Genomic DNA, 14,635 nt, shown 5'->3' on the forward strand with positions numbered 1-14,635 from the left:
GAGGGTCAAAGAAGTTAAGTGACTTGCCATAGAGCAGACATACGGCGGAGCCGGGATTAGAACCCATGACCTCTAACTCCTAAACCCAGGCTATTGCCACTGAGCAGGGAACGTTTCTGCTAACTTCTCTCATGTCGTTCTCCCTCAAGTGCTCCGCACATAGGAAGCGCTCAATAAATAACACTGATTGATTGGATTCAGAGGGGGGAAAAATGGCCTTGCAGAAGAGCTGTCACAGCTCAGCAGGAAGCAGCATGGCCTAGTGGCTAGAGCACGGGCCTGAAAGTCAGAAGGACCTGAGTTCTAATTCCAGCTCCGCCACTTGTCTGCTGTGTGACCTTGGGCAAGTCACTTCACTTCTCTGTGCCTCAGTTACCTCATCCATAAAATGGGGATTAAGACCGAGCCCCATGTTGGACAGGGATTGTGTCCATCCCTATTAGCTTGTATCCACCCCAGTGTTTAGTACAGTGCCCAACACATGGTAACCGCTTAACAAATACTATTTAAAAAAAAACTGCCCAAATTGTTCATTTGGGAAGCCGCTTGGCCTAGTGGAAAGAACGTGCGCCTGGGAGTTGGAGGACCTGGGTTCAAATTCTGCCTCTGCCAATTGCCTGCCATGTGACCATGGGCAAGTCACTTGACTTCTCTGTAACGCAGTTCCCTCATCCGTAAAATGGGACTTAAGACTGTGAGTGTGGGCAGGTCACTTCACTTCTCTGTGCCTCAGTTCCCTCAGCTGCACTGGGGGGATTCAATGCCTATTCCCCCCTCTTATTTAGACTGTGAACCCCCTGTGGGACGTGATTATCTTGTAATCTAGCCCAGCACATAATACATAGTAGGTGCTTAACAGGTATCATTGTTATTATTGGTAAAAGTATTTTTATTTTCCGTTCCTGGAACTAAATCTCAGCCTGTAACTTATGAACCCACTGCAACCTTATTCAAAGATATTTTTTCCCCTGTGAACGGATTGAAACGCTTATTGTTTTGAGTGGGACTCAACAAAAAATCTTCAGACCCGCCCGATCCTGACTAGAAGCTCTCAAGATACTGATGCAATGCCTCGCTTTTAATGCAAATGAAAAGTTGCACAGCTTCCCAAGGGGCATGAAGTCGTTTGCAAACAATGGTTGGGATTTGGCCAGCCCGCTGAAGAAACAATGCTCATCAATTGGCTCATGTAGACCGGCCTGCCAGGTAATTCCAGCCCCACAGGAGACCAGTGGGGGAGTCAGGATTAGAACCCAGGACCTCCGACTCCCAAGCCCGGGCTCTTTCCACCGAGCCACACTGCTCCAGTTTGGAACTGATGGAAGAAGGCATTTTGGCCAAGTGGAAAGAGGCTGGTCCTGAGAGTCAGAGGTCCTGGTTGAGCTGCCTGCAACTATCTGCTGTGTGACCTTAGGCAAGTCACTTCACTTCTCTGGGCCTCAGTAACCTCATCTGTAAAATGTAAAATCTTGTACATATCTATTCTATCTTGTACATATCTATTCGATTTATTTTATTCTGTTAATATGTTTGGTTTTGTTCTCTGTCTCCCCCTTCTAGACTGTGAGCCCGCTGTTGGGTAGGGACTGTCTCTATATAATAATAATAATAATGGCATTTGTTAAGCGCTTGCTATGTGCAAAGCACTGTTCTAAGCGCTGGGGGGATACAAGGTGATCAGGTTGTCCCGCGTGGGGCTCACAGTCATCATCCCCATTTTACAGATGAGGTAACTGAGACTCTGAGAAGTTAAGTGACTTGCCCAAGGTCTATATGTTGCCATCCTGTACTTCCCAAGGGCTTAGTACAGTGCTCTGCGCACAGTAAGTGCTCAATAAATACGACTGATTGATTGGTAAGGGGATTAAGACTGTGAGCCCCAGCTGGGACAGGCCCTGTGTCCAACCTGATTAACTTGAATCTACCCCAGTGCTTAGAACAATGCCTGGCACATCATCATCAATCGTATTTATTGAGCGCTTACTGTGTGCAGAGCACTGTACACATAGTAACAATAATAATAATGATGGCATTTGTTAAGCACTTACTAGATGCCAAGCACTGTTTTAAGCACTGCAGGGGGATACAAGGTAATCAGGTTGTCCCACATGGGGCTCACAGTCTTAATCTTAGAGAAGCAGCGTGGCTCAGTGGAAAGAGCCCGGGCTTTGGAGTCAGAGGGCATGGGTTCAAATCCCAGCTCCACCAACTGTCAGCTGTGTGACCTTGGGTAAGTCACTTAACTTCTCTGTGCCTTTTACATCATCTGTAAAATGGGGATTAAGATTGTGAGCCCCCCCATGGGACAACCTGATCACCTTGTAACCTCCCCAGCACTTAGAACAGTGCTCTGCACATAGTAAGCGCTTAACAAATGCCATCATCATTATTATTATAGTAAGCACTTAATAAATGTCATTATTATTATTATTATTAATCCCCCTTTTACAGATGAGGTAACTGAGGCCCAGAGAAGTGAAGTGACTTGCCCAAAGTCACACAGCCGACAACTGGCGGAGCCGGATTAGAACCCATGACCTCTGACTCCAAAGCCCGGGCTCTTTCCACTGAGCCATGCCGCTTCTCTGTAAGCAAATAACAAATACCCATTTTTTAAAAAAGGAAGAGAGAGAGAATTATTAGCATGATAAAGAAGCTTGGTCTAGTAATGACCACAAGAAGGAGACAGAAACCCTGACTATAGTCACTGTAACTTTTGTTTATTCCCCTTCTTTACTGCTGTCCCATTCCCATTTATTCCCATTTATTCCCATTTATTCCCATTCTCTGCTGTCTCAATATCGATACATTGCCCTTCCATTCCCTTGACGCTTCTCATCTCTCCCGCCTCAAAACTCAGCATGAGGGGTGGCATACCATGGCTTGGTGGAAAGAGCAAGGGCTTGAGAGTCAGAGATCGTGGGTTCGAATCCCGGCCCCGCCCACTTGTCTGCTGTGTGACTTGGGGCAAGTCACTCAACCTCCCTGTGCCCCAGGTACCTCATCTGTAAAATGGGGATTAAGACTGTGAGCCCCACGTGGGACAACCTGATGACCTTGTATCCTCCCCAGAGCTTAGAACAGTGCTTTGCACATAGTAAGCGCTTAACAAATGCCATTATTATTATTATTATTATTATTATTATTACACTTGGGTTTGGGGGTTGGTTAATTACTTCTTTACCCAAGGGTACAAAGCTCTGAAGCTCTTACGGGTGTGGGTAAAGGTTTTTACAGCCAGTGATAGAGATAATTAAAGAAAATAACCACTTGACTCACCTACAGAGCTATTAGAAGGTGTTCCTTCCATCTCATGTGGCTTTTGCCTAAGCCCGATTGGAAAGATCCCAGTTTTATGGGGTGGCATTTAGGGGTCATGCCAGGTAATTTTGCAGAAGGGGCGGCGTCCAAATAGTTGGTTTCGAAGAGATGGACAGGACATCAATCAATCAATCAATCAATCGTATTTATTGAGCGCTTACTATGTGCAGAGCACTGTACTAAGCGCTTGGGAAGTACAAATTGGCATCACATAGAGACAGTCCCTACCCAACAGTGGGCTCACAGTCGAGGAGAGAATATTAGCTCCAGTTTACCCATGGGATTTGAAGTCATGAAATCAGAGTATTGTAAATCCAAAGGAAGGCTTGAGATCAATCATTCAGTGGTATTTGAGAAGCCCTTGGCTAGGGCACAGGCTTGGGAGTCAGAGGACGTGGGTTCTAATTAGGGCTCCGCCACTTTTCCTGCTCCGTGACCTTGGGCAAGCTACTTCACATGTCTGTGCCTCAGTGACCTCATTTGGAAAATGGGGGTGAAGACTGTGAGCCCCACGTGGGGCAACCTCATTACCTCGTATTTCCCCCAGCGCTTAGAATAGTGCTTGACGTATAGTAAGCACTTAACAAATACCAACATTATTATTATTATTCTCTGTGCCTCAGTGACCTCATCTGGAAAATGGGGATGAAGACTGTGGGGCAACCTGATTACCTTGTATTTCCCCCAGCACTTAGAATAGTGCTTGACATATAGTAAGCACTTAACAAATACCAACGTTATAATTATTATTCTCTGTGCCTCAGTGACCTCACCTGGAAAATGGGGATGAAGACTATGAGGCCCACATGGGTTAGAGAAGCAGCGTGGCTCAGTGGAAAGAGCCCGGGCTTTGGAGTCAGAAGTCATGGGTTCAAACCCCTGCTCCGCCAACTGTCAGCTGTGTGACTTTGGGCAAGTCACTTCACTTCTCTGGGCCTCAGTGACCTCATCTGTAAAATGGGGATTAAAACCGTGAGCCCCCCGTGGGACAACCTGATCGCTTTGTAACCACCCCAGCGCTTAGAACAGTGCTTGGCACATAGTAAGCGCTTAACAAATACCATCATCATCATCATCACATGGGACAACCTGATTGCTTTGTAACCACCCCAGCGCTTAGAACAGTGCTTGGCACATAGTAAGCGCTTAACAAATACCATCATCATCATCATCACATGGGACAACCTGATTGCTTTGTAACCACCCCAGCGCTTAGAACAGTGCTTGGCACATACTAAGCGCTTAACAAATACCAGAATTGTTATTATTAATTATTATTTATTAAATGCCACTATGCACAGAGCGCACTATTAAGTGCTTGGAAAAGTACAGTATAATAGAGTTGGTAGACAGTCCCTGCCCACAACCTGCTTACAGTCTAGAGACGAGCTTTTACAGTCTAGAGATTTTCCTGTACAAACTTTCTTGCTGTTGAGATGTTTAGTTAAACTAGAGATTTTTGGTTAAACTCCAAAGAGGGAGTGACATTTAAGATTAGGTTTAAATGACCGAATGAACCAGATGTACTTGGGCTGGAAAACCGTTACGGCTTTAAAGTCTAGTGGGTTAGATTTTACAACCGCACGGGTAAAGTGCTTTAGGCCTTAGAAAGAAGGTGGTTCATTCTATTCGGTCAGTCAATCATATATAACAATAATAATAATAATGATGGCATTTGTTAAGTGCTTACTATGAGCAAAGCACTGTTCTAAGCACTGGGGAGGATACAAGGTGATCAGGTTATCCCACGTGGGGTTCACAGTCTTAATCCCCATTTTACAGATGAGATAACTGAGGCCCAGTGAAGTGAGTTGCCCAAAGTCACACAGTTGACAAGCGGCGGAACTGGGATTTGAACCCGTGACTTCTGGCTCCCAAGCCCGTGCTCTTTCCACTGAGCCATGGAGCGCTTACTGTGTGCAAAGCAATGTACTAAACTCCCGGGATAACGTGTGGCTCAGTGGAGAAGAGCCCTTGCTTTGGAGTCAGAGATCATGGGTTCAAATCCCGGCTCCGCCAAACGTCAGCTGTGTGACTTTGGGCAAGTCACTTCTCTGGGCCTCAGTTCCCTCATCTGTAAAATGGGGATGAAGACTGTGAGCCCCCCGTGGGGCAACCTGATCACCTTGTAACCTCCTCAGCGCTTAGAACAGTGCTTTGCACATAGTAAGCGCTTAATAAATGCCATCATTATTATTATTATAAAAATATAACAGTCATGTTCCCTGCCCGCACGAGTTTATAGCCTAGACAGACAGACATTTAGGAGAAATAAATAAAATTACGGGATACGCACATCAGTGCTGTGGGGCGTGGAGAGGGGATGAATGAAGGGAGCAAATCAGGGTGACGCAGAAGGGATGGGGAGAAGAGGAAAGGAGGGCCCAGTCAGGGAAGGCTTCCTGGTGGAGATGTGCCTTCAGTAAGGCTTTGAAGAGGGGGAGAGTCATTGTCAGATGTGGATGGTGTTTGGCTAAGGATTTGACAAGATGACTTCCTCTACGCAGTGGCCAGGATGATGATTTGGTGGCCAGGAGGTGGATTATACTTGAAAACTGAAGAGCAGCATGGCCTTAGTGGATAGAAAACGGGCCTAGAAATCAGAAGAAGCTGGGTTCTAATCTCAGCTCTGCCAATTCCTTGATGTGTGACCTTGGGCAAGTCACTTCACTGTGCCTCAGTTCCTTCAGCAGTAAGATGGGCATAGCGGTTCTCCCTCCGACTTAGATTGCGAGCCCCGTGCAGGATGGGAACTGTGTCTGACGACTTGCGCCTTCCCCAGCACTTAGAAGAGTGTTTGACATAGTAAGTGCTTCACAAAAACCATTTAAAAAAAACCTGCTCACGTAACTATAATAATAATGATAATGGTGGTATTTGTTAAGCGCTTACTATGTGCCAGACACTGCACTAAGCACTCGCATGCTCCCCATGTCCTCACTAGAGCGGGAAATCTCCCAACTCATGACATGGAGTTAGTTCTGTCACTCAATAAGTGCTCAATAAATCCAGTTGATTGATTGATGGAAGGGCCCAATCCTTCAGTAAAATCCCTCCACCCCCCCAGGACCGCACTAATGCTTTCTCTTTCTTTCTTCCTCCAGAAATGACGGAACCCACGGTGGTCATCACCCAGCCTTCCCTGGACCTGCCTCTTCTACCCTCGGGCCCCGAGCCCTTCTCCAAAACGACGACTCCGGTCCGGGAGAAGGAGGAGGGGGCGACGCCGTCCAAGTGTTACATCCAGGTCACCGGCATGACCTGCGCTTCCTGCGTCGCCAACATCGAGAGAAACCTGAGAAGAGAAGAAGGTGAGAGGGGCTGAGCCCAAACCGGCCGGGTGCCTTGCCGTCCTTTAGGACCGTTTGACCTTTCTGGAGCGGTTCCTGGACTCCCGGGGCTCGGCTGTAAATTGAATTGGAGCCTGAAGGGAGGGTTGGGTGAGCAGGGTAACTGATCTGGACCCAGTGACCGGCCCAAGAGGTCACTTGGCCTCCTATGACCCCAGAGTAGCATTGCCATTGACCTCTTCTCCCCCCCCAACCCCCCAAATCCAGGCATCTCCATCGTCTTCCTCCCCCTTCCTTGTCCCGCATCCCACCTCACTCCCATACAACCTGCTCTCGCCCAAGCGGAAGTGTCTTCTGGAAGAAGAGAAATACTGGTCAGACCCGGAGCTAATGTGTGCCCCTAAAATGCCCGGTTTCCCAGTAATCATCATCATCATCATTATTGTTATTGTATTAAGCACTTATTATGTGTCAAGCAATGTTCCAAGAACCTGGGTAGATATGGGAAAATCAGGCCGGACACTGTCCCTGTCCCATATGGAGCGGCGTGGCTCAGTGGAAAGAGTCCGGGCTTTGGAGTTCGAATCCCGGCTCCCCCACATGTCTGCTGTGTGACCTTGGGCAAGTCACCTAACTTCTCGGAGCCTCAGTTACCTCATCTGCAAAATGGGAATGAAGACTGTGAGCCCCACGTGGGACTCACAGTCTTCATTCCCATTTTGCAGATGAGGTAACTTTGCACATAGTAAGCACTTAACAAATGCCATTATTACTCCCGCTTCTAAACTGTGAGCCCACTGTTGAGTCGGGACCGTTTCTATATGTTGCCAACCTGTCCTTCCCAAGCGCTTAGTACAGTGCTCTGCACACAGTTAGTGCTCAATAAATACGATTGAATGAATGAATGAATGAATATGGGGCTCACAGTCTAAGCAGGAATGAGAACAGGTGTTGAACCTCCTTTTTACAGTCGAGGGAACTGAGGCACAGAGAAGCAGAGTGACTTGTCCAAGGTTACACAGCAAATGACAAACGGCAGAACCAGGATCAGAAGCCAGGTTCGTGCTCTTTCTACAAAGCCACACTGCTTCCCAGCCTCTGGGTCCAAGGCAAGTCCAGTCAAGGTCTGACTCAACCATCCAGTTGTCCATTCTGTCCGCATTCCCTGAAGCTCTCTCTGTTTCCCTCTACCAGATTTCCCCTCTCTCCTTAATCGTGTTTTGGGAACAGGCCCATGTAATTTCGATTAAACCCTCTGGGTAGGCACGAAGGCAGCAGAAGAAATCCCATATATTCTGTCCGGAGCCTGATAACATTAACGTTCAGTCGATGTTTATCCGTTTTCAGATGGAGAGCTTCATCTGGCTTTTTTAAAGCAAGATGACTCCCCCGCTTGTGTGCTGCGTTACCTTACCTCATATGTGAGATATCCCAGTTATCTCATCTGTAAAATAGGAATAATTGCTGTGAACCCCATGTGGGACATGGGCTGTGTCCAACCTGATTAGCTTGTATCTACCCCAGCGCTTAGTACAGTGCCTGATACATAGTATGTGCTTAACAACTACCATAATTATTAAGGAGGTCTCGACTATTTCTTTCCAAAGTTGCTGCTGCCGCTGTGTTAGTTACATTCCTTTAGCCCTCTTGGACTTAATAATTGGGCAGGAAACATGGAAGATATATTTCCTAAGGGTAGTAGTTGTAATAATAGCATTTGGGAAGCGCATACGGTGTGCAGAGCAGCAGCTAAGCACAGGGAAAGAGGTGGGAATTAGAAACAGTCCCTGCTTCTCCAAGGGTTCACAGTCTTGTGAGACCTGTGAGGGGGAGGAAAAAAAGACCAGTGAATCTGGAGATCTGCGTCTCCAACTCTCCCAAGCGCTTAGTATAGTCTTCTGCACACAGTAAGCATTCAATAAATATCATTGATTGATTGATTGATTAAGGCCTCCTCTCCTCCCACTCCCTTCTGCGCTGCTTACTTGCTCCTTCATTCATCCTCCCTCCCATCCCCCAGCACATATTCATTCATTCAGTCATATTTATTGAGCGCTGACTGTGTGCAGAGCACTGTACTAAGCGCTTGGGAAGTACAAGTTGGCAACATATAGAGATGGTCCCCATATGAATATATCTGTATATATCTGTAATTTATGTATCTGTCTATATTAATGTCTGTCTGCCCCTCTAGACTGTGAGCTCGTTGTGGGCAGGGAATGTGTCTGTTGTTGTATCGTACTCTCCCAAGCGCTTAGTACCACGCTTTGCACACAGTGAGCGCTCGGTAAATACGACTGAATGAATGGTGGATCTGGGTTCTAGTCCTGTCTCTGAAAGTAGGGAAACTGATTACCTATTGGAATAGAGACTGTGGTACTCCGCAAGGTATAGTAGCCCAGCAGGAGTCCTGAAAAGTTGCTTTCTAAGCAGAGAACAAGACCGCAGCGGCTATTAAGGCAACTATCTATTGAGCCATGGCTCTACGGTAGAACACGGGCGCTAGGCTGTGATCACTTGAGCTTTAAATCGGCCCACGGCCGCAGCATTCGTTCATTGTTGTACTTATTGAGCGCTTACTATGTGCAGAGCACTGTACTAAGCTCTTGGGAGAGGACAGGATTACAATAAACAGTCCTATTCCCTACCCAAAACGAGCTTACCGTCTAGAGGGGGAGAGGGGCATTAATAGAAAGAAAGAAAGGACAGATATATACGGAAGTACGGTGGGGCTGGGAGCGGGGGTGAATAAAAAGGGCAAGTCAGAAAAAATGCAGAAAAAAGTGGGGGAAGAGGAAAGGAGGGATGTCAGGGTGATGCAGAAAAAAGTGGGGGAAGATGAAAGGAGGGATGTCAGGGAAGGCTTCTTGGAGGAGATGGCCTTCAATAAGAGGGGAGAGCAGAAACCAGACTGGTGGGGATGAGGGAGTGCAGGTAGAGAGGTTCTAGAATCAACTAATTCATTTATTCAATCAATCATATTTATGGAGTGCTTACTATGTGCAAAGCACTGTACTAGGCGCTCGGGAGAGTACGCTATAACAACAAACAGACACATGCAGCCCACAACGAGCTCACAGTCTAGAAGGGGAGACAGACATTAAATAAGTAGATAAATAAATGAATTAATTAGATATATACATAGGGGCTATGGAAATGAGAGGGAAAATGAATGAAGGAGCAAATAAGAGTGGCGCAGAAGGGAGTGGGAGAAGAGGAGAGGAGGGCTTAGGGGTGGCACTTCTGACCACCGTCCTCAGGCCTGAGGCCCGTCCATCTTTCTCGTTGGGAGACTGTGAGCCCACTGTTGGGTAGGGACCATCTCTATATGTTGCCAACTTGTACTTCCCAAGCGCTTAGTCCAGTGTTCTGCACACAGTAAGCGCTCAATAAATACGATTGATTGATTGATTGAGACTCCATAACCGTGATGTCCAAGTTCTGGAAGTCCCCCTCTCCGGCGGTGTTTGGTTTCTCGGGATGAGCAGGGTCAATTTTTCCGGCCTTCGTCGTGGTCATCCCCAAGCTAACGCCTTCCAGCTGTGGAGCCACTTTGGCTCAGGGTTAGGATCCGAGGTAAATGATGACCTGCCGTTCACTTGGAAAATTTTGCCTCCAAACAGTGTCTTTATTCATTCATTCACTCAATCGTATCTATTGGATGCTTACTGTGTGCAGAGCACTGTATTAACTGCCTGGGAGAGTACAATACAACAGTGTAATCAATCGTATTTATTGAGCGCTTACTGTGTGCAGAACACTGCACTAAGCACTTGGGAAGTACAAGTTGGCAACATAATGTGACAGTGTGACATTCCCTGCCCACAATGAGCTTACAGTCTAGAGCAGGGGAGACAGACGTCAGTACAAATAAATAAAATCACAGATACGGACGTAAGTGCCGTGGGGCTGGGAGTGGGGAAGAGCAAAGGCAGCGAGGCAGGGTGACGCAGAAGGGATTGGGAGTTGAGGAAAAGTAGAGTTTAGTCTGGGAAGGCCTCTTGGAGGAGATGGGCCTTCAATAAGTCTGTGAAATGGGGTAGGATGATTGTCAGATTTGTTGAGCAAGGGTGTTCCAGGCCAGAGGCAAGACGTGAGCGAGGGATCGGAGGCGACACAGGCGAGATGGAGACACAGTGAGAAAAGTTAGCACCAGAGGAGCGAAGTGAGACAGAAGGAGGCAAGGTGGTGGAGTGCTCCGAAGCCAATGGGGAGGAGCTTTTGTTTGATTTAAAGGTGGCATTATCCTCTATTTAATTGGGGAATCACCTTGTGTAGCCGTGGCACTGTTTTCCGAAGAGCGCACATTGTCCCCTCTCCCACCGTAAAAATAAAAAAAAAGCCATTGATTGGGATTAATTTTCAACATACCCTTCTCAAGAACCTGATAGAGGGCTTTGCACACAGTAGGCGCTAACACTCAGTACCATTGAATAATTGAATAGTTAAGTGTGGTGGCATTGGTGAAATCAGACCAAGCTCTCGGGTTTCGAGGTTGGGCGTGCTTTATTTTAATGTCTGTCTCCCCTTCTAATTTTGGTATTTGGTAAGCACTTATTCTGTGCTAATAATAATAATAATAATAATAATGATGTAGGCATTTGTTAAGCGCTTACTATGTGCAAAGCACTGTTCTAAGCACTGAGGTGGGGATACAAGGTGATCAGGTTGTCCCATGTGGGGCTCACAGTCAATCCCCATTTTCCAGATGAGGGAACTGAGGCTCAGAGAAGTGAAGTGACTTGCCCAAGGTCACACAGCAGACATGTGGCGGAGCCGGGATTCGAACCCATGACCAGGTTGGACACAGTCCCTGTCGCATGTGGGGCTCATAGTCTCAATCCCCATTTTACAGATGAGGAAACGGAGGCCCAGAGAAGCGAAGTGACTTGCCCAGGGTCACACAGCGGACAAGTAGAACATAAGCTTCTTATGGGCAGGAAGCGTCTTGTGATCTCTCCCAAGCACTTAGTACAGTGCACAGCCCACAGGAATAATAATAATAATAATAGCATTTATTAAGCGCGTACTGTGTGCAAAGCACTGTTCTAAGTGCTGGGGAGGTTACAGGGTGATCATATTGTCCCACGGGGGGCTCACAGTCTTCATCCCCATTTTAATGAGGTAACCGAGGCCCAGAGAAGTGAAGTGACTTGCCCAAAGTCACACAGCTGACAATTGGGGGAGCCGGGATTTGAACCCATGACCTCTGACTCCAAAGCCCGTGCCCATATGTTGCCAACTTGTACTTCCCAAGCGCTTAGTACAGTGCTCTGCACACAGTAAGCACTCAATAAATATGATTGATTGACTGATTGACTCCAAAGCCCAGGCTCTTTCCACTGAGCCACGACAGGAAGCACTCAGTAAGTAGCATTGATTGATTGACTGTTAGGTTGCTTCATCCTGATCCCTGCTGTCCGTTCCCAGGAATTTACTCGGTTCTCGTGGCCCTGATGGCGGGGAAAGCAGAAGTGAGGTACAACCCTGCCGTCGTGCAGCCTCCAGCCATAGCGGAATTCATCCGAGAGCTGGGATTTGGAGCCACAGTCATGGAAAATGCCGGGGAAGGGGACGGCGTTCTAGAACTCACGGTAAGTGGAAGTTGAAGCAATCTGAGGAGATGATGATGGCATTTATAAAGCGCTTACTACGTGCAAAGCACTGTTCTAAGCGCTGGGGAGGTTACAAGGCGATCAGGCTGTCCCACGGGGGGCTCACAGTCTTCACCCCCATTTTACAGAAGAGGGAACTGAGGCCCAGAGAAGTGAAGTGACTTGCCCAAAGTCACACAGCTGCCAGGCGGCGGAGCCGGGATTTGAACCCGTGACCTCTGGCTCCAAAGCCCGGGCTCTTTCCACTGAGGTGGGATTACTCAGTTTGGGGAAGAACATCTTCAAACTGGCAGGTAATAATAGGGTGGTAGAGGTTAGGACAGAAGAGGAAGGGAATGTAAAGCTACATTTAGACGGTTCCTTTGGAGCATGTTTCTGAGGGAGTTATAGCCATTATTTTTCTGGTGTCTTTAAAAATAGGATCAGTGCCTTTTTTTTAAGTATGATTGATTGGCTGAACTTTTTTAAAGTGGTATTTAAGCGCTTCCTATGTGCCAACAGGCATGTAGGACTAAGCACTGGGGTGGCTACGGTCCCTTTCCTACATAGGGCTCAAAGTCTTATTTTCAGTTTTCATTCATTCATTCAATCGTATTTATTGAGCGCTTACTATGTGCAGGGCACTGCACTAAGCACTTGGGAAGTAGATGAGGTCACTTAGGCAAAGAGGAGTGAAGTGACTTGCCCGAAGTCAATCAGTCGTATTTATTGAGCGCTTACTGTGTGCAGAGCACTGTATTAAGCGCTTGGGAAGTACAAATTGGCAACATATAGAGACGGTCCCTACCCAACAGCGGGCTCACAGTCTAAGCACTGTACTTAGTACTTAGCACTGTACTAAGCGCTTAAGTCACGCAGAAGACAAGTGGCGGAGCCGGGATTAGAACCCAGGTCCCCTGTCCCTCAGTCTGTGCTCTTGCCACTAGGCCTCACTGCTTCTTGGTCAGTGCTTTGCACATAGTAAGCGCTTAACAAATACATCATTATTATTATTATTATCTTCTCCCCCCGCCCCCAGATCTGTGATTGACTTCATTCATTCATTCAATCATATTTATTGAGTGCTTACTGTGTGCAGAGCACTGTACTAAGCGCTTGGGAAGTACAGATTGGCAACATATAGAGACGGTCCCTACCCAACAGCGGGCTCACAGTCTAGAAGGGGGAGACAGACAACAAAGCATATTAACAAGATAAAAATAAATAGAATAGTAAATATGTACAAGTAAAATAGAGTAATAAATACTCATTCAATCGTGTTTATTGAGCGCTTACTGTGTGCAGAGTCCTGTACTAAGTGCTTGGGAAGTACAAGTCGGCAACATCTAGAGACGGTCCCTACCCAACAGCGGACTCACAGTCTAGAAGGGGGAGACAAGACACAAAACATAGTAACAAAATAATAAAATAGAATAGCAAATACGTACAAGTAAAATAGAGTAATAAATATTCATTCAATCGTATTTATTGAGAGCTTACTGTGTGCAGAGCCCTGTACTAAGCGCTTGGGAAGTACAAGTTTGCAACATATAGAGACGGTCCCTACCCAACAGCGGGCTCACAGTCTAGAAGGGGGAGACAAGACACAAAACATATTAACAAAATAATAAAATAAATAGAATAGCAAATATGTACAAGTAAAATAAATAGAGTAATAAATATTCATTCAATCGTATTTATTGAGCGCTTACTGTGTGCAGAGCCCTGTACTAAGCACTTGGGAAGTACAAGTTGGCAACATCTAGAGACGGTCCCTACCCAACAGCGGGCTCACAGTCTAGAAGGGGGAGACAGACAACAAAAGGAAACATATTAACAAAATAAAATCAATCGTATTTATTGAGCGCTTACTGTGTGCAGAGCACGACTTCCTCCACTGATATTGAATTCACTGCTAGTTTCCTTTTGGGCTGAATATATGCAGTTCCCTCTTCTTCCTCCCCCAGACAGTGTCTCATCCCTGGGCTACTTTCCAAAGTTCCTAATTCTAATTTTTAAGGGATGCACCTGTGAAGCCTGGGTTCAGATAAATACAGAGGACGGAATTAAAAATGAATATCCCGGTAGAATCTCCTCAGTAGGCTCCAGCCCTGTGAATTAGCGTGGAGTCGGACGCTCAGGATATGAAAGCGAGATTGCGAGAAAGCAAGCACTTAACAAATACCTCAGTTATCGCTGTCGTTATTATTTTTATTACTAATAATACCTGCTTGATCCCCTCTAGACTGTACGCTCATTGTGGGCAGGGAATATGCCTACCAACTCTCTTGTGTTCTTCCAGGTGCTTAGTACAGTGCTCTTCAATCAATCAATCAATCAATCAATTGTATTTATTGAGCGCTTACTGTGTGCAGAGCACTGTACCAAGCGCTTGGGAAGTACAAGTTGGCAACATCTAGAGACAGTCCC

At 46.6% G+C, this 14,635-nt stretch overlaps 1 protein-coding gene across 1 annotated transcript in view; it reads left to right on the top strand.

The window, feature by feature from the left end:
- Window positions 1-14,635, top strand: part of ATP7A (ATPase copper transporting alpha) — a 94,872-nt gene that overhangs the window by 27,857 nt on the left and 52,380 nt on the right. The window contains exons 4-5 of the mRNA XM_038748138.1: window positions 6,426-6,632; window positions 12,042-12,205. Of these exons, the coding sequence (XP_038604066.1) occupies window positions 6,426-6,632; window positions 12,042-12,205 (371 nt within the window). The remainder of the gene's footprint in view (window positions 1-6,425; window positions 6,633-12,041; window positions 12,206-14,635) is intronic.

This window comes from Tachyglossus aculeatus, chromosome 6 (genome assembly GCF_015852505.1).
Source record: "Tachyglossus aculeatus isolate mTacAcu1 chromosome 6, mTacAcu1.pri, whole genome shotgun sequence".
NCBI lineage: Eukaryota > Metazoa > Chordata > Mammalia > Monotremata > Tachyglossidae > Tachyglossus > Tachyglossus aculeatus.